The sequence below is a fragment of the Lipotes vexillifer genome, unplaced genomic scaffold (assembly GCF_000442215.2).
Source record: "Lipotes vexillifer unplaced genomic scaffold, Lipotes_vexillifer_v1.1 scaffold1235, whole genome shotgun sequence".
Taxonomy (NCBI): Eukaryota; Metazoa; Chordata; class Mammalia; order Artiodactyla; family Lipotidae; genus Lipotes; species Lipotes vexillifer.
The window spans coordinates 1,848,541-1,866,222 of NW_006775530.1; the positions used below are offsets into that span (position 1 = coordinate 1,848,541).

Genomic DNA, 17,682 nt, shown 5'->3' on the forward strand with positions numbered 1-17,682 from the left:
CAAAAAAAAAAAAAAAAAAAAAAAAAAAAAAAACTCAGAAAGCTATCTGGAAACTTCAGCAGTCCTCAATGATTCCAATAGGATCAAATGAGCCTTACAGGTGCACCTGAGTACAGCCTCAGGTGAAGGCAGGTAAGAAGAGAAATAATGCAAAGGAAAGGGCTAGAAGGAAAGGAGAACACAAAGAGATCGGGGTGGTGGTAAAGGAGTGTCACCAATACTGCCTCAGAAAGGTAAACACTTAGTTTAAGGAAAAATACAAAGAAAAAGCAATTCAAACCAACCAAGAAACCTCACCTGAACAAATAAATCAGAGCTATATGCAAACATGGCTAATCCCAGGAATATAACATTGAGCCAAAAAAGAAGCAAATCACAAAATACAAATGATTCCATTCATATGAAATTTATAACTATTCAACATAGAACAATATTCTTCAGGGATCACACTAAAAAGCATGGCAGGGAATGAGGATAGTGGTTACCTCTAAGAGGGAAGGGAAAAGGATGGAATCAACGAGAGCCACACAAGGGACTTCAAAAGTAACGGTATTGTTATTTTTCTAAAACTGGGTGGTGGGGGCTTCCCTGGTGGCGCAGTGGTTAAGAATCTGCCTGCCAATACAGAGGACACGGGTTCAAGCCCTGGTCCCGGAAGATCCCACGTGCCGCGGAACAACTAAGCCTGTGTGCCACAACTACCGAAGCCCGCACGCCTGGAGCCAGTGCTCTGCAGCAAGAGAAGCCACTGCAATGAGAAGCCCGCGCACCGCAACGAGGAGTAGCCCCTGCTCACCGCAACTAGAGAAAGCCCACACGCAGCAACGAAGATCCAACACAGCCAAGGTAAATAAATTTTTTTTTAAAAATTAAAAATTAAAAAACCCAGGTGGTGGGAATACAGGTGTCCATGATATTGTCATTCTTTATGCCTCACTATTTTTTATGATTACTTATCCACTCCATATTCAATTTTAAAAACAATTTACTTATCCACTCCATGTTCAATTTTAAAAACAATTTTTAAAAACCTTTCTCCGTCTGAAAAAAGAACAAAGCCTTCAAATAAATGTCACCAGATGCATATCTTATATGGCCTGTTTCTCCAAAGATATCTATTTCTGAGAGATAAACACCAAAGCTCAAAGTCTGAAAGTACTTCTCAGCAGATATGGCCTCTCACAGTGCCCTCCCTCTTACCATTCAGAAAACAGCAAGTGTTCCCCTTCATTTCTTGATAAACGCTGATCCATCATCAGGAAACCTTAGAAAGAATGCCTACTCCACAGGACCCTAAACATTCCTAAGGCATTTTACTGCCAAGAGTTACGTTCTTTTGAAGTTATCTAAACTAAGTAAACACTGAATTCTTATGCTAGAGGATGGAGAACAATCTTTTCTGAAAAGACTTGGGCAGTCACTGGACTGGTTCAAAGTAGTCAATTTGTCCTTCAGTAAAACTCTACCTCTAACTCTACTTCAGCATGTCTATTCTCTAATTTAGTGGCTCTTAAGCTTTCTGACAACCCCAATAAGAAAGATGCTTTACCTTGAGACACAACATACACACTCACATGTAAAGTTTCACGAAACAATACTTAGTCTTCCTGTAGGCAAAACCCTCTGATATAGTCCACTGTATGCAATTTTTATTTTTTATGCTGGTCACGATCCACTAAATTGATTTAATAACTCACCAAAGGGTTGCAACCTACAGTTTGAAAAGCGCTGCTACAATCAGCTCTGCCCATCTCTGCTAATACTTATTATTAAAAGAGAGTATCTAGAACTACCATAATTTGTAATATGCTTTAGATAACCGTGTCCAACAAATGCTGTAGTAGACAAAAGTTTAAAAGATGGGTAGGATTTAGGTGGGTGAGGAGAGGGAGAAAGCACTTCACCAGATTAGAAAGGCTTAGACAATCATGAACAGTGAACTAATCCGTTTAGCTGAACTTTCACTGAACAAGGGGTCAAACATGTTGATGGGGTCCATGTTGTGAAGAGTCCTGAAACCCTTATCCTGTGGTCCATGTGCAATCAACCATAAAGCCACTTAAAGGTTAAGAGTATAGTAAAGAACTGTAATTTATGGAATTCCCTTTTCACCTATGATGTTGCAGAGGCTGTAACTAGGACCACAGTGTCTTTTCAGATCTGTAGAGAAGTCACTGGTTTCATAAAAGTCTAAATAAATGCTTGAGGACAGGAACCATGTCCTGTAACCTCTCTGGGTGAACACTAAACGTGTTCTATGGATGAATCTCTTCGTATTATTAGGACTTGTCCCCTCCAAGAAGGAGCCCATACTCCAGATTCAGGATACTCTAACCTCCTCCTCATTCTCCAAGAGCTGTGAACTCACAGGGTTAATGGAAATCACCATGCCAAGCCCTAATTGCTTTACTAATCAGATTTCAGAGCAGACGTCTGGTTCATTTATTCAAAATTTACTAGGCACCTTCTGTATGCCAGGCACTGTATTAGGACTAGAGAACTATCATAAATAATACAGAGGAGGTCCCTGTCCTCCAAGAATTTACAGACTCTAATGGGGGAAAGAGAGTAAATATAAATATACAATTAAAGACTACCTGAGGGCAAGAAAGGAAATATACAGGGCGCTATGAAAGAGAATAACAAAGTTATGGAAAGACTCTCTGAGGAAAAGAGCATCTAAATTGAGGCCTACAGAATAACCCAGGTTAAAAGCTGTCAAAGTGCAATGCTCATATTTCAGGAATCCTTACCCCAACTTTTCCAAGAAAAGGTCCTAAGATGTAAAGAACTAGGTGCAGAGTGACAAAAGCCTGAGTGACTGAAGCACTCTGAGCAAAAGAAATGATGGGCGACTAGGGGTGGGCTTCTGCAATGTCGGCTGCGGAAAGGTGTTTGGATTTTGTTCTAAATGCACTGGGAGGCACTCAAGGGTTTTAAGCAAAAGAATATCTACGTTGGATGTACGCTTTTACAGGGCCGCTCTGGCCAGTGTGTGGTAGATAGACTGGTTTCCAACTACCGAGAATACTGTGACTGGGAAAGATCAGTGAGCCAGGGAACCGTGGCCCAGTCGGGGCGAGATGGCTGAAGCTCCGTTAAGATTGCGGCGCAGGTCTTTATCGCTGAAGGGAGGCACCAAGTACTATGATCCAGGTCCCGGCGGAGGTGCTCAGTCACAGGCCCAGCTAGAAGCAATGACCCGACTGGATGGCAGAGCCAGGGACCGCCTAAAACCCCGCACTACCGCCGGCCCGGGAGCTCTGAGCCGCCCCATACGGACTCTAGAAAGTTCCTCCAGCGTCCCGAAGAGATGCGTACCCCAGTGTCCGAGTACGACCATGCCACATTCCTCCGCCGAAGCCCTGGGTTGAGCACAGGATGCTGGCTGCACCCGACCCTTCAACCGCGACACCACCTTCCCAACCAGCCCGGCGCCTCACCGGCCACGAGAACCGCTCCACTCACTTCCGCCGCCACCGCCATCTTACCGCGGCAGGCGTGCAAAGGCGGGACTTCCCTGGGCCCGCTGAGCGTGCCGGAGGAGGGGCCCGGAAGCAGAACTGGAAAGCTCTTCCGTCGCACCCCGCGCATTCCCATAGTGCTCCACGATAGCGGCTATGGAGGCCGGCATGACAGCGGTCCTCCGCGTGAAGCGGAAACGCAGTGCGGAACCCGCTGAGGCACTTGTCCTTGCTTGTAAACGTCTCTGCTCCAGCGCAGTTGAGTCGGGAGCCCAAAAGACGCCTCCGGAGGATCTGGAGAGAGCAGCAGAAAATAATGTCTTCCAGTTGGTGGCCACCGTGCGCTCCCAGGTATAGGGCCGGGAGGGAGCCAGTGTGAAAGGGTTCTTAGGGCGCAGCTGGGGCGCATCATTTTCCCTAACCCTTTCACGAACCCCTGCTTATGCCGCCCCACACCCCCGCTTTTTTCCTCCTCCCCACTCCCCACAGGAGGAGCCAGTACAGCCGCTCGTGCGAGCCGCCCTGCGCCCGTCCCAGGGCAGCCAGCAGCGTATCCGCCGTCATCTCCGTGCGTCGGCTCGGGAAATCCGGCAGAACGGCCGCTACAGGGTAGTCTCTAGCCGCCGATCCTCGGGAATTCCTTCGGGCGGCTTGGGGTCCGAGGACGCGCCGGGAAGCCCAGAAGCCGCCGAGGACGCAGGCTTCCAGCTGTTGGACCTGGTCCACGAGGAAGGAGACCCAGAGGCCGCCGCGATCTCCTGCAAAGTGAGTACACGCCGGGAGTCGAGCTTTGGGCTTCTCGGGACAGAGAGTACGCAAAGTTAGCACACAGTTAAGGAGGGTACACATGGCTTCACTTTAGAGATGGATGATCCATCCAGCTTGATGGACATGTTTTACAGGTTAGATTATCCATTCAACAAGTATTTACTCAGCGCCCACTATGTGCCAGGCATGGTTCTTAGGTTCTGTGGATACAGCAGTGAGGACCTAACATTCAGGTAGAGGAGAGAAACATCACACAAATTCAGTGTCAGATGGTGAATGGGCTATTGAGGGCAGGGAGAGCGTGCTCCCATTTCAATGTCATTTTCACTGAGAAAATGACTTTTGAGTAAAGACTTGAATGGCAAGGCACTGCGGATATCTTGGGCAGAGGGATTCCACACTGAGGAGCTCTAAGTGCAAAGACCCTGAAGCTGAATTTGTCTGGTGTTTGCAAGGTCATTGTGCATGGAGCCCAGGGGGATGGGGGAAGATAGTAAGGAATTTGGGGAGAGGTTACCTGCTAAACCCTTTCAGCTAGGTAGTTGGAAGGATACATTGCGTTTCACCCAGAGATGGGGAATCACTGGAGGATTCTGACCAAGGTAAAGAATCCTAAAGCAGATGGGAAAACTCATCAAAGGGAGGTTAAAGGACCAGGCCTGGGTAGCTTACCAAGTTTGAGGCAGATTTTGGATTAGAATGCAAGTCTTCTCACATTTAATTCAGTGTTAATTTCTTTTTTTTTTTTTAACTTTATCTTTGGCTCTGTTGGGACTTCGTTGCTGTGTGTGGGCTTTCTCTAGTTGAGGCGAGTGGGGTCTACTCTTCGTTGTGGTGTGCGGGCTTCTCATTGTGGTGGCTTCTCTTGTTGCAGAGCACGGGCTCTAGGTGCACAGGCTTCAGTAGTTGTGGCTCACGGGGTCTAGAGCTCAGGCTCAGTAGTTGTGGCGCACGGGCTTAGCTGTTCCGCGGCATGTGGGATCTTCCCGGACCAGGGATTGAACCCCTCTCCCCTGCATTGGCAGGTGGATTCTCAACCACTGTGCCACCAGGGAAGCCCCCAGTGTTACTTTCTACTAATTACATTTTCTAGGTTAGTTTTGTACCTCACTTCCAAAAAGCAAAGTCAACTACATGCAGTAAGACCAAAGAAATAGAAAATTGTCAATCTAAGGTATGCCCCCTCTTCATAAACATTTTTCAAATCTCCTTTTAAGTTTTTGAAGTTTAAAAAATGAAATCTTGGGCTTCCCTGGTGGCGCAGTGGTTAAGAATCTGCCCGCCAGTGCTCAATGCTGGGGATACAGGTTCAAACCCTGGTCTGGGAAGATCCCAAATGCCGCAGAGCAACTAAGCCCGTGCGCCACAACTACTGAGCCCGCGTGCTGCAACTACTGAAGCCTGCGCACCTAGAGCCTGTGCTCTGCAACAAGAGAAGCCACCGCAATGAGAAGCCCGTGCACCGCAACAAAGAGTAGCCCCCACTTGCCGCAATTAGAGAAAGCCCGCACGCAGCAACAAAGACCCAACACAGCCAAAAATAAAAAATAAATTTATTTTTTAAAAATGAAATTTTTTTTCAAAATATATCAAGCAAAAGATATTTAATCACATTCCTAGGATACGTGGATAACAATTTGGGCATGATGTCCATAGCCATCTCTTTTACCAAAACTAATTCCACATTGCATCATGAGTTACACATTTTTAAAAGCAAACCAGTGTTCAGTGGAATCAAGTCAATTAAATAGCTCATTAAATCATATAAGAAAAACTAGTAGATAAGTTAGGAAGGATATAAACACAGATTTTCCCAACAATGCAATACAAACTGTAAACACATCAAAAATGTTTGCACAGAATAATTATTAAAGAACATAAATTTAAACTGAAAGCAAACTTGAGGTTTTATGCCTACTAGACTATCAGGAAAAGGGTTGCCGGTAGCTCTGCTGGCAAGGCTGTAATTAAAATTGTACGACTGTTGTGCTTAAAATTGATGCAAGCCTTTGGGAAAACAGCAGGGCTTTACAGTAATATCAGGCATCCTAAAAATAGATTGGAGCCTAGTATTTTAAAACTATTTTTATTGTTTGGATTCTAAAGCCATCCAGAAATCTAAAGAGATTTTTGTTGTTGTTGGCTGTGTTGGGTCTTCGTTGCTGCACGCGGGCTTTCTCTAGTTGCGGCGAGCGGTGGCTATTCTTCCTTGTGGTGCACAGGCTTCTCATTGCGGTGGCTTCTCTTATTGTGGAGATCTAGGCGTGCGGGCTTCAGTAGTTGTGGCTCGCAGGCTCTAGAACGCAGGCTCAGTAGTTGTGGCGCACAGGCTTAGCTGCTCCACAGCATGTGGGATCTTCCCAGACCAGGGATTGGACCCATGTCCCCTGCATTGGCAGGCGGATTCTTAACCATTGTACCACCAGGGAAGTATCTAAAGAGATTTTAAAATTAGTGAGAGCATTTCTCTGCTACATTACAGTGGGTTTCTTCTTAAATTGAAATGATCTCAGTTTTTTAAAGTTTTTATTTTATTTATTTATTTATCTATTTACTTATTTGGTTGCGTGGGGTCTTAGTTGCGGCACGCGGGCTCCTTCGGCACACATGTGGGATCTAGTTCCCTGACCAGGGATTGAACCCAGGCCCCCTGCATTGGGAGCGTGGAGTCTTAACCACTGAGCCACCAGGGAAGTCCCAACATGATCTAAGTTTTAAACAAAGTATATTTGACAACAAATCTGAAAAATTAAAGGGGAAAAGTTCAGTTCATTTTATTTAGTAATTTCACCCCCAGGATTTATCTTAGGGAGATAATTCAGCAGAAGCAAATAGCTATGGTATTAACAAAAGCGACTATTGGTATACTAAGTAATTACGTGTCAAGTACTGTGTTAGGTACTCTCCCCCCCCCCCACTTTAACTCATTTTATCCTCAGAAAAACCATATAAGGTATTTTTATCTCCATTTTTCAAATGCAAGAATTGACACATTCATTGCAATGTTGTGTATGGAGGCTAAAAACTATGTCTAAGAAATTGACATGTGCAACTGCTTGGACCATTAAATTGATAACTGTGAAGACTGGAAAGATGGGAAAATACTTAATTTATGTTTAATAATAGAAAATGCTGTATGTAGCATAATTGAAAATATAGGTAAACATACACAGACTAGGCAATTTTTCTTTTATGAAAATAATATATGTTCATTACAGGAAATTTGAAAAAATAGTAGCAAAATTGGAAGTAAAAGGGCAGGGGCAAAGCACCCATTTTACCCCCATCCCAAAGATAACTGGAGTAAAATTGGTTTATTTCCTTTTGAGTGTAAAATTCTATGTCTGGCGTTTTTCTGTATTGCTAGTTTGGTTTTTTTAATTTTATTTTTGGCTGCATTGGGTCTTCGTTGCTGCGTGCGGGCTTTCTCTAGTTGTGGTGAGCTGGGGCTACTTTCGTTGCAGTGTGCGGACTTCTCATTGCAGTGGCTTCTCTTGTTGCAGAGCACGGGCTCTAGGCATGCAGGATTCAGTAGTTAATGGCACGCGGGCTCTAGAGCACAGGCTCAGTAGTTGTGGCGCATGGCCTTAGTTGCACTGCGGCACGTGGGATCTTCCCGGACCAGGGCTCAAACCCGTGTCCCCTGCATTGCCAGGTGAATTCTTAACCACTGCGCTACCAGGGAAGCCCCTGTTGTTTTGTTTTTTCAATATATTTACTTATTTATTTTTGGTTGTGTTGGGTCTTCGTTGCTGTGTGCGGGCCTTCTCTAGTTGCAGTGCGCAGGCTTCCCATTGCAGTGGCTTCTCTTGTTGCGAAGCACGGGCTGTAGGCGCACGGGCTTCAGTAGTTGTGGCGCAGGGCTTAATTGCTCCGTGGCATGTGGGATCTTCCCGGACCAGGGCTTGAACCCGTGTCCCCTGCATTGGCAGGCAGGTTCTTAACCACTGCGCCACCAGGGAAGTCCCTGTATTGCTAGTTTTTGTAAATATTTTAATGGCTGCATAATTTGTTGAACCGAAGGCTGGGGGCTTGTGAGTTGGAACCAGAAGTTTTCTTGTGAGCAGCTTTGAGGTTGGTCAAGATTCTGCACAAAAACTGGCATCTCTAGTTCCTTTTGACTTTGGAGCAAGAAAGAATTAATTCCCTGTAGCCTGTAAATGATGAGAACATTGGTCTCCCTTTATCTGCCCTGGCCATGGGACACCCCACTCTTCCCCCTGTATGGTGTCTGGTTTGAGCTGCAGAGCTTCCGGGTGATGAACCTGTCAAGCGTGACTGGCAGTATGTCCCTGTGGTTTCCAAATTGACCTGTGCTACCCTAGACAACACAGCCTCTTGCCACTGGAGCACATCTTACCTGGGCAAGTTCTATTCTGGGGCAATCCATCTCAAACTATCAGGAAAAGGATTATAGGGCTTCCCTGGTGGCGCAGTGGTTGAGAGTCCTCCTGCCGATGCAGGGGACACGGGTTTGTGCCCCGGTCCAGGAGGATCCCACATGCCGCGGAGCGGCTGGGCCCGTGAGCCATGGCCGCTGAGCCTGTGCGTCCGGAGCCTGTGCTCCACAACGGGAGAGGCCACAACTGTGAGAGACCCGCATACCGCAAAAAAAAAAAATACAGAAAGAGGATTATAGGGGAGGCCACTCCTCGTTTGTGACTAAAAGCAGGATGTCAGGGTGAGCAAGCCAAGTGGTGGGTGATGCGTGGTGGTAGTCACCAGGGTCCAGAAATCGCCCTTAGGCCCATATAGGAGGCAGCACAAAATGCAGACCCATTTGGGGATCAACCATAGGGGTGCTGCTGTCGGCCTGTGGATCTCCAAGGGGAGAACATCATACCGAAGGAGCTCAGAGAAGACCTGTAGAAGCAGAGCCTGGGGGCAAGACTAGCCAGCTCTGCTGGCTCTCCCCTTCCTCAGGCCAGTCTTCCTGTGTGCTCTTATGTCAGCCAAGCACAAAAGAGAGGAAGCTATCTTGTAAGCTTCTATCTTAAAAAAAGTACTAAACTGAGAAAAGACTAGTAGGCCATGGGGATAAGAATCTTGAATTCAACATAGAGAACTGCAGGGAGGCTTCCTTCACCAAGGTCTTAGGCTCCTCCTCTTGGGACATCCATGTTTTAAGTTATGCATGTATCATCTACTGTTCTCTTTACAGACATCTGACCCAGATGTGATCCTCTGCAATTCTGTAGAGTTGATCCGTGAGCGGTTGACTGTATCTGAAGATGGACCAAGAGCTGGGTACCAGGAGGAACAGGACAACTATGTGTATGACATTTACTATTTGGACATGGCCACTCCAGGATGGATTGAGAACATCCTCTCTGTGCAGCCCTATAGCCAAGAGTGGGAGTTGGTAAGGGGGCCCATGAGGCAGGGGGCATCAGGCAGCCTCAGTTCATTTTCTAGTCACATGCTTTGCCCCCCCAGGTTCTACTCCTGATTGCCATTGTTCTTAGTTCTTCTTATCCTTGCTTAAAAGGAAAAATTTATGCTAAATGCCTTTTAGAAACGTGAGTTTAGTGCAGGAATTTGGGGAAAGACAGTCTACATTGATAATTTTTGCTCTTAATGAGTCTCTTACAAGGTTTGCAACATAGTCTTGTTTATGCAGTTGGCCCTGTGTAATTTGCAGGTTCCATGGGCTCTGCACCCCCAAATTCAGCCAACCACAGATCAAAAATATTCCGGTGGGGGAAATTCCAGAAAGTTACATAAGGCAAAATTTGAATTTGCTGCACATTGGCAACTATTTACATAGTATTTGCATAGTATTAGGTATTACGAGTAATCTAGAGATGATTTAAAGTATATGAGAGTAAAGCAACTATACTCCAATTAAAATTAATTTAAAAAAAATAAGTAAAAATTTAAAAGAATAAAGTATATGAGAGAATGTGCATAGGCTATATGGAAATACTTAGCCATTTTGTGTAAGGGACCTATGGAAACAAAAGCTTTTTTTTTTTTTAATTGTATCTTAAAGGGTGAAAAACCTTGGATTAAGAAAGCTAACATCCTGACGTTATTAAATTCTAAAATTATTAATGAGAAAAGTTAAGGTCTACCTCTCATCCTCTTATTGTGAGAAGCACCCTATCCCACACCTGCACTATAACTAGTCTCACGGTCAGGTACCCACCTTGGACTACTGCATAGCCCCCCCCCCCCTTTCTGCATTTCACACTTGGGTTTTGGCTCTAACCTTTGGCATCACCTGTAACCCATATAATCCCTCTCCTACCTGGCTGGCCTTCAGCAGTTTGAAGTTCACTGCTGTCACCTGCTCAGAGCCGTCTCTCCTCAGCACCCTGCTGCGTTCCCTTCTGGTAGAGTTCAGATCATCCAATCAGGAAATGTGGTTCCTGGAGCTGGACTCTGAGTAGAGTAGGGCTACTGTCTCCCTCTCATAGCCTAAGGTTCCTACAGCCTCTAGCAAACTAACAAACACCTATGTTTTCTCTTTTTCACACATCACCCTTAAATGACATCTCTCCAAGTTGGTCTGCTGATAGCTTCCCCCAGAGCATAACTTTAGAGGTTTTGACTTATACTCATGTTTATGTTGAGATGTGCAGGTGAATGATGACCAACAACCAGAGGACATTTATGAAGATGAAGATGATGAGAACAGTGAGAATAATTGGCGCAATGAGTACCCAGAGGAGGAGAACAGTGACGGAGATAAAGATTCCAGAGGTAGGTGGTAGCCCTGGTTGGGGAGGGACTGATGGGATCTGGAACTGAGGTGTGAGCAAGGTTGACAGGTGTATCTTAGCTGGTTTTCCTTTTCTGCCCTTTGAGCTCCATCAGCTTAACCACAAGCTGGTGGAGCTGTAGCACATGCAAGGACCAGTGTTCCCAGGGGGGCTGCTGGAGGTATAATGTCAGTTAGGCCTGGGTTCAGATCCTTAGTTCTTTCATTGCCTAGCAATGGTCCCTTTCCCTCCTACTTTGAATAGAGTGCTGGAGAGGTCTGCCAGTAGGAGTGGGCCCAGGGTTTTCACAAACCAAAGAATTGTTGCATTTACCTGTGCAACAACACAGACATGGTACTTGGGGGAAGAGGAAGGAAGGATGCTTTGGTACCACAGTTCTTTGACTTTCTTGGTGTTTGATGACAGAGGAACAGTTAGTCAAGCTGTGGGATATTCTATTGGGGAAGTGGCAAGGAACAAAATTATATTTGCAATATGACTACAACTATTATAACAACAACAAAAAAATACTGAGGGGAAAATGACAAAGCACTGCAATGTTAAAGGACTTGGTTTACGTGGTAAGAATTTTATTGCTTTTTAAAAAATTGTTCTATGTTCTAAATTTTCTTTATTGAGCAAGTATTTTATAATAGGAAACAAAACAGACTTTTTTGAGAGGGGCTTTTGTGGTCATTTAGAAAACCATACAATTAGAGCCCATTCCTGTTATCTCATTCTAGTCTCTGATGATTACAACAGCCTCAGTGAAGAAGAAGGAGACAACAGAGGACCACAGATGTGGAGCAAATACCCTTTGGATGTGCAGAAGGAGTTTGGCTATGACAGCCCCCATGACCTGGATTCAGACTGATGATCCTGTGATATCCATGAGGTTCTACCACAGCCCCTGAGGGTTCTGTGACTGCAGTGTCAGCCACACTAGTTAACATCCTCTCGGGTTTCCTAGCTTAACACGTGGAAGGAAAAAGCATATTCAACAGCACCATTCCACCATGGTGAAAACTTGCACTAAGGGAGTCCGTCTTTTCTACTATCTGTAGGGCCCCCCTTTGTCTCAATCAAAACTGACCTTAGAGTCTGGGGGCAGGGGAGATGCTGTGAAAGTGAAGCTTCCTGGCCCAGACATTTTACCTGCATTCCCATTCTCCTCCTACGCCAAAGCCAATTAAGGGGAAGAGAGTCTCCCGTTTTGTCAGCACTAAGACTGGGCTTTCCCAGGCCACCTGCCTCCAGTAAAAGGCTGTTTCTTTTGATAGAGAGACTCTAGAAGGGCTGCAGTGGGTCCCTTGTAGCGGCACAGACTGGATAGTAATGGCCATTAGGAAAGAAAGTAGAATCTGCCTGAGCCATGAGAGGTTTTAGTTAAAAGCTATCTCTACCTCCCTGCTTCCTGACTCTGATAATGGCTGTAAAGATTGCCAGTTTCCTCTGGCAGTGGTGCCAAGGAACAGGGTATGTGTGAATCTCTTTAATAAAAACTAACTTTGAACAGGGGAGCAAGTAATTCCTTTAAAACCTTTTTAAATCTGACTATCTTATATCCTTTCCCACCATACTCTCTGATCCCTTTACCCCCCACCAAAAGGGGGGAGGGGTTGGTGAGAAGTTTCAGACACTAAGAACTTAAGGCAAGTGCAAAGCACATCCTAAACTTGGCTTTCCATTGAGAAATGTTTAACTAGACACAGCACTCACCAAAAACAAACTACAGTCAACAGGACCAATTTTTCTTTTACCAAAACTGGTATCTCTTGTAAGCACCCTCCCTTTCCCTATTCCTTTCCAAACCACAAATGCCTTAACTCTGACTGAGTTGGCATTTATTCTGCAGTGACGAATAGGTTCTATATCTGCACTGTGCAATAGTAGCCATTAGCCACGTATGGCTGTTGAGCACTTGAAATGTGATTAGTGCAACTGAGGAATTGAATTTTTCAATTTTATTTAACTTAACTAGCTACATGTAGCTAGTAGCTGCCATACTGGACTGCACAGGTCTAGGGAAACAATATACAGAAACTTTGATTCAAGGTGTGCCCTCTTGCCCTGTGGCACAGACTTATTATCACATGGGAAGATAAATTACCCAAGGAAACGTCTTCTTCCTGCCAATTCTAAGATTCCATAAGCATCTCTACTTTTCTATCCTACCTGCACCCATTTCACTTTATATTTTTGGTACATCTTTATCTTCTTATCTACAAGTTGTTAAACCTCCCAACGTGATTAATTTCCATGTGTATGTATACTCGGACCCTACTATTGCAGTTATAAAACCAACAAACAGACTTGGTTTCCCAACCTAACTATCCACTAAGGTGCAATTCAGTGCTGCAATAACAGGCAGCAACTTACAGATCTAATACTAGTCATCTCAGTCTCCTGTAAGCATAGAAACAAAGGATTGAAAACCACTCTGCCATTATAATGTGCTTACTGCTGTTTCTGTACTCATTTACAGTTTGCCAACATTAAAGGGCTGACAGCTTCACAAACTGTACCCACTGCAAAAGGGATTAGCACACCAGGAGAAGGATTGAAGGAGATAAACAACAAAGACCTTGCAGAAATTAATTCCACTAGGAAGCTTGAGTGCTGTAAGGAGTCTCTGGCATCACTCCCTCAGAAGGCTTCCTGGGAGAAGTCTGTATCCAGCACAGAGGGGAAGAATGCGGTCACCATCCAGTAATGAGAGGAGGGTGACAGGGCTCACTAAGCAAGTACTAGGGCACCTGGAGTGTGAGGGCCTTGCTTCCCCCTGGAGCCACTGGGAGGCCACAAGTTCCCGAGATCAGCTGGTCATTTACTTCAGTAGAGAAAACTAAAGCCTGGGTCAGGGATCCTTCAAAGACAAGTGCAGTCTGCTTGAAGAATTAGCTCCAGAGGATCCCTGGGATAGGTGCCAGATTGGGTCAGACAGGAGTCATGTTTACACAGTCTGGGCAAGTCAGCCTTTGCACAAGACTCCCTGTTGTCAGGCAAATCCCTAACCCATGACAGTAGGAATGTGCTCCCATGTTCTCACAGATGTGTGCATGCCCTGAACCAAAGGCAGCTGTGAGCATGCTCCCCTAAATTGCCTTTATTGAGCAAGTGTGACCAAGGTTAGTCCCCTTGTCTGCAACTGGGGCCGGTTTGGTGGAGAATGGTCAGAAAGGTAGATTGCCTCATAGTTCCCATCTTTATCATTGACCAGTTTCAAAACCTAAGGACAAGAAGCCCATGGGGCATACCAAGCCAGCAGGTTCTTCTGGGTCCAGGATGACAGTGTCTGGAAGCATCACAGGACAGTTGTCCAATCCAGTGCAGCCATGTGGCCCATGAAGGAACATCCATTAGGGCAAACCTACCCCTTTGGCCAGACCTGGGTGCTAAAGCACAGCCTGAGCACCAGAATTAGTTGCTTCCGATCATGAATCTGCTGATGGAGGTTGAAGCAGCTTTATTTCCAGAGTCTTCACTGATCTCCACAGAGAAAACAGAAGTCTCCAAAGTGCCAAGCTCTTCCTGAGACTGCAGCCCCACCAGACCTCAGGCAAGGGGAGGCAGGCAGGAGATGAGTGCATTATCCCGATGATCCACACCAAGGTGGCTCAGTGTAAAACAAGCCTGGTGTCAGGGACAGAAGAGGAGGAGGATGCAGCCTGGTGTGAGGTTTTCAGAAAAATGACCACTTCTAGCACCAAGATGGACTTGCATGGGCCTGCACAGCAGCCCCTCATACCGGCCCTTACAGAGAGGAACAAGCTACTTGTCAGTTTGGGTCCAGGAGATGTTCTCTAAACCATTGACAGCTGAAAGAATTGAAGTGATTCACCTGAATCCTAGGACAGTTTCTCCCCTTTCAGAGTTCATACCAGAAACCCAGGGATTTGCTTTTTGTCAACTAGAACAAAGACCTAAGGTCGCAAGTAAAATAAAGGATTATCTTTCAAAGTAGCAGTATTACCAGACCTCTGACTCATGAATTTGTTTACCTGTGTCCTTGTGGAAGTTGAGCCAGGTGCTTGTAACATGTGACCTATCTGTATACTGAAGTGTAACTGGTACATGAGTAAAAAATCTTTAAAATTCACCTCTGCAGGTAAGACTCAACAGAAGACTGTGCTAAAACCGAGCAAAACAATCTGTGGTCAGAGTCTGACCCACCACCACCACATAGACACCTCTAAGGTCAGAGGGACTTGCTTTGGGATACTTTGAATTTTTAAACACAATCAGCCTACTGCATCCTGTAGATTAATGAACACCAATGCTTTGCTAGAACTGGTGTCCTGGATTAAATAATATCAATAAATAATAGAATACAACTCTTTCACCAGGAAAGGATTTTGAGCCAGAGGAAGAAAGGTAGCATTTCAGGCCTCTAATGTCAGATGCTTGGACCTGGTCAGAGGAAAACTTCCCATAAAGCAGCCCCTTTGTAGAAACTCCTGGTTCAGACCTCAAATAAATTCAGAAACCACCAGCCACAGCTATTAACCTAGCACTCCCAAGTAAGTGTTTGCAAGGGCTGCACCTACTCACCAGGAACAAAACTAAGCAACCATTCCCCTATTCCCTGAGCCCTCTGCCACCACCACCCTCTGAAGTCCCCACCTTCGGGCTGGCCCCAGACCCTGAGACCCATAGCTTACCGATAAGAGTGACCACCAGAGCAGGCCATCAGCCCTGAGCCCCCTTACATAATGTGGGCCAACAGCCCTCCTTGAGTATAAGAGAGTTGGGTCCACACAGTCTTGTCATCTGGACTTCAGTGGCTGTGGCCACAGGTAGCAGCCTTCCAGGCCTCAGAGGATATCACCTCTGGCCTCTACTCAGTTTTCCTCTCAACCTGTCTCTCTTCAGCTACATCTAGCTCAGTCAGGACACAAAAGCAAAGCTTCTGGGTGACTTTGGTGATAGCAGCTAAATGAAAATAGAGAATAGAATTTAGCAAACTGACATTTAGCCACAGCCCCAGTCTGAACACCACAAGGCTGATTAAAAGCATGTGGTTCCCTCCCCACCTGTCCCCTGGGTACCCTGTACCAAGCTCACCCCCAGCAAGCCTCACTGCCCTCCATCCCATGCCCCACCAGAGAGTCTGATGCATGACTCCTTGTCTTGCTATATGGACTGAACTTTCAGGAGGGAGTGTTTTAACCCCAAAATACAAGTCTAAAGTTGGAATTAAAGTCATCATGTCAAGACCAAAAGGGGTGGCCAGGCTTCCAGCATATCACTAGTATGTGGAAGCTATTAGCCACCACACCCACCTGTGCATGCGTCTTTGTATACACACACACACAAGGCCAGTGTGTGATAGGCAAAGAGAAGCTCACCAAGGACATTCCGAATAAAGAGTGGTCTCCGGGACTCTGGCAGATAAACACCCAGGAAGTAGATGGGGACCCCAGAGAGGGCAATCCCGATGCCAATGAGGGAATTGATGGTGTCACTGAAGAGGGGCACAACCACCAGAAACAAGGAGCATACGCAGAACACGATGGGAAAAAACAGGCTCAGCTGAAATGAAGGGAGGTGAGATATTAGATAAAGTAGGATAGGGGAACAGGAGAATGGGGTACGGGGAAGAAGTCACCTTGGGGAGATGGCCCACCCCTCCTAGCCTAGAGCCACTGACCTTGAGAGGCCGGGGCCGCTCGGGCTCCTTCCAGCGAAGGTAGAGCTGTCCAGCGACAGACAGGCCCACAAAGAACCAGTAGCTGAAGCTGAAGTAGTTGATGAGCAGGAAGACATCCTCCACAGTGAGGTAGATGAGTGTCATGGTGCACTGGACAGGGAGAGGTTGGGGAGAAATGGGCACTGTCACCACCAAGCTACCCAGGAGACTCCACCATCAAGCAGTCAGCACCAGATCTGCTGACTGCTGACTTAGCTTCACCCGATTACCTCCAGGTCTTTTCAGTGATCCCTTGGCATCAGATAGGTCCATTCTTCGCAATGGCCTTCTCTCCTTTTGGGGGCCCTTCCTGCACTCAATGCCTCCCTTCTTTCTGCAAGCACTTCAGTAACAAGCCAGACTCGGTTCCCCTTCTGATGGCAGACAGTGAGGCCCTCCTCACCGCAATGCACCAACCTCAACATGAAACACACTGTGCCCTCTGGAGACTGTTATACGTGGGTCCCAACTACCTGGCATACAAGTTCTGGAGGAAATGTCTCCAGAACTATCTCACTGTCCTGGAGGCTTAGAAATGCAGATTAGCAAAATGGAACCATCCGCCTGGGAAGAAGTATGACAGGATTTGTCCTCTGGAACAAAAGAGTCCTAGAAGACAGGAGTCAGGGACTAGAGTCCTGGGACAAACAGCCAAAGCAGTCTTGAGGGAAAAAAACGGAGCTGGAGGAATCAGACTCCCTGACTTCAGACTATACTACAAAGCTATAGTAATCAAGACAATATGGTACTGGCACAAAACCAGAAATATAGATCAATGGAACAGGAAAGAAAGTCCAGAGATAAACCCACGCACCTATGGTCAACTAATCTATGACAAAGGAGGCAAGGATATACGATGGAGAAAAGACAGTCTCTTCAATAAGTGGTACTGGGAGGGCTTCCCTGGTGGCGCAGTGGTTGAGAGTCCGCCTGCCAATGCAGGGGACATGGGGTCGTGCCCCGGTTCGGGAAGATCCCACAGGCCGGGGGGCAGCTGGGCCCGTGAGCCATGGCTGCTGAGCCTGCGCATCCAGAGCCTGTGCTCCGCAACGGGAAA

At 46.2% G+C, this 17,682-nt stretch overlaps 3 protein-coding genes across 4 annotated transcripts in view; 1 reads left to right on the forward strand and 2 right to left on the reverse strand.

The window, feature by feature from the left end:
* The window catches only part of PRMT7 (protein arginine methyltransferase 7), a 52,894-nt gene extending 49,436 nt beyond the window's left edge, over nucleotides 1-3,458 (reverse strand). Inside the window, exon 1 of the mRNA XM_007449945.1 lies at nucleotides 3,444-3,458. The gene's annotated coding sequence lies outside the window, so the exon portion shown is untranslated. The remainder of the gene's footprint in view (nucleotides 1-3,443) is intronic.
* Nucleotides 3,459-3,620: 162 nt separating this feature from the next.
* SLC7A6OS (solute carrier family 7 member 6 opposite strand) lies at nucleotides 3,621-11,810 on the forward strand. The gene is made up of 5 exons (XM_007449946.1): nucleotides 3,621-3,815; nucleotides 3,954-4,229; nucleotides 9,394-9,594; nucleotides 10,817-10,937; nucleotides 11,680-11,810. The coding sequence occupies exons 1-5, from the start codon at nucleotides 3,621-3,623 to the stop codon at nucleotides 11,808-11,810; spliced, it is 924 nt and encodes a 307-aa protein (XP_007450008.1).
* A 3,963-nt stretch (nucleotides 11,811-15,773) lies between these two features.
* SLC7A6 (solute carrier family 7 member 6) overlaps nucleotides 15,774-17,682 on the reverse strand; it is a 23,593-nt gene continuing 21,684 nt past the window's right edge. Inside the window, exons 7-9 of one of the 2 annotated variants that reach the window (XM_007449948.1) lie at nucleotides 16,587-16,736; nucleotides 16,285-16,468; nucleotides 15,774-15,868 (exon numbers count right to left, since the gene is read on the reverse strand). In XM_007449948.1, the coding sequence (XP_007450010.1) occupies nucleotides 15,774-15,868; nucleotides 16,285-16,468; nucleotides 16,587-16,736 (429 nt within the window). Of the gene's footprint in view, nucleotides 15,869-16,218; nucleotides 16,469-16,586; nucleotides 16,737-17,682 lie in introns of both variants that reach the window. The other variant, XM_007449947.1, reaches the window with a different exon arrangement.

Bases quoted from the DNA above. Each gene is read 5' to 3' on its own strand.
- SLC7A6OS (XM_007449946.1), top strand. From the start codon at position 3,621: ATGGAGGCCGGCATGACAGCGGTCCTCCGCGTGAAGCGGAAACGCAGT. The intron at 4,230-9,393 runs GTGAGTACACGC...TTCTCTTTACAG, and splicing joins CCGCCGCGATCTCCTGCAAA to ACATCTGACCCAGATGTGAT. The intron at 10,938-11,679 runs GTAGGTGGTAGC...ATCTCATTCTAG, and splicing joins CGGAGATAAAGATTCCAGAG to TCTCTGATGATTACAACAGC.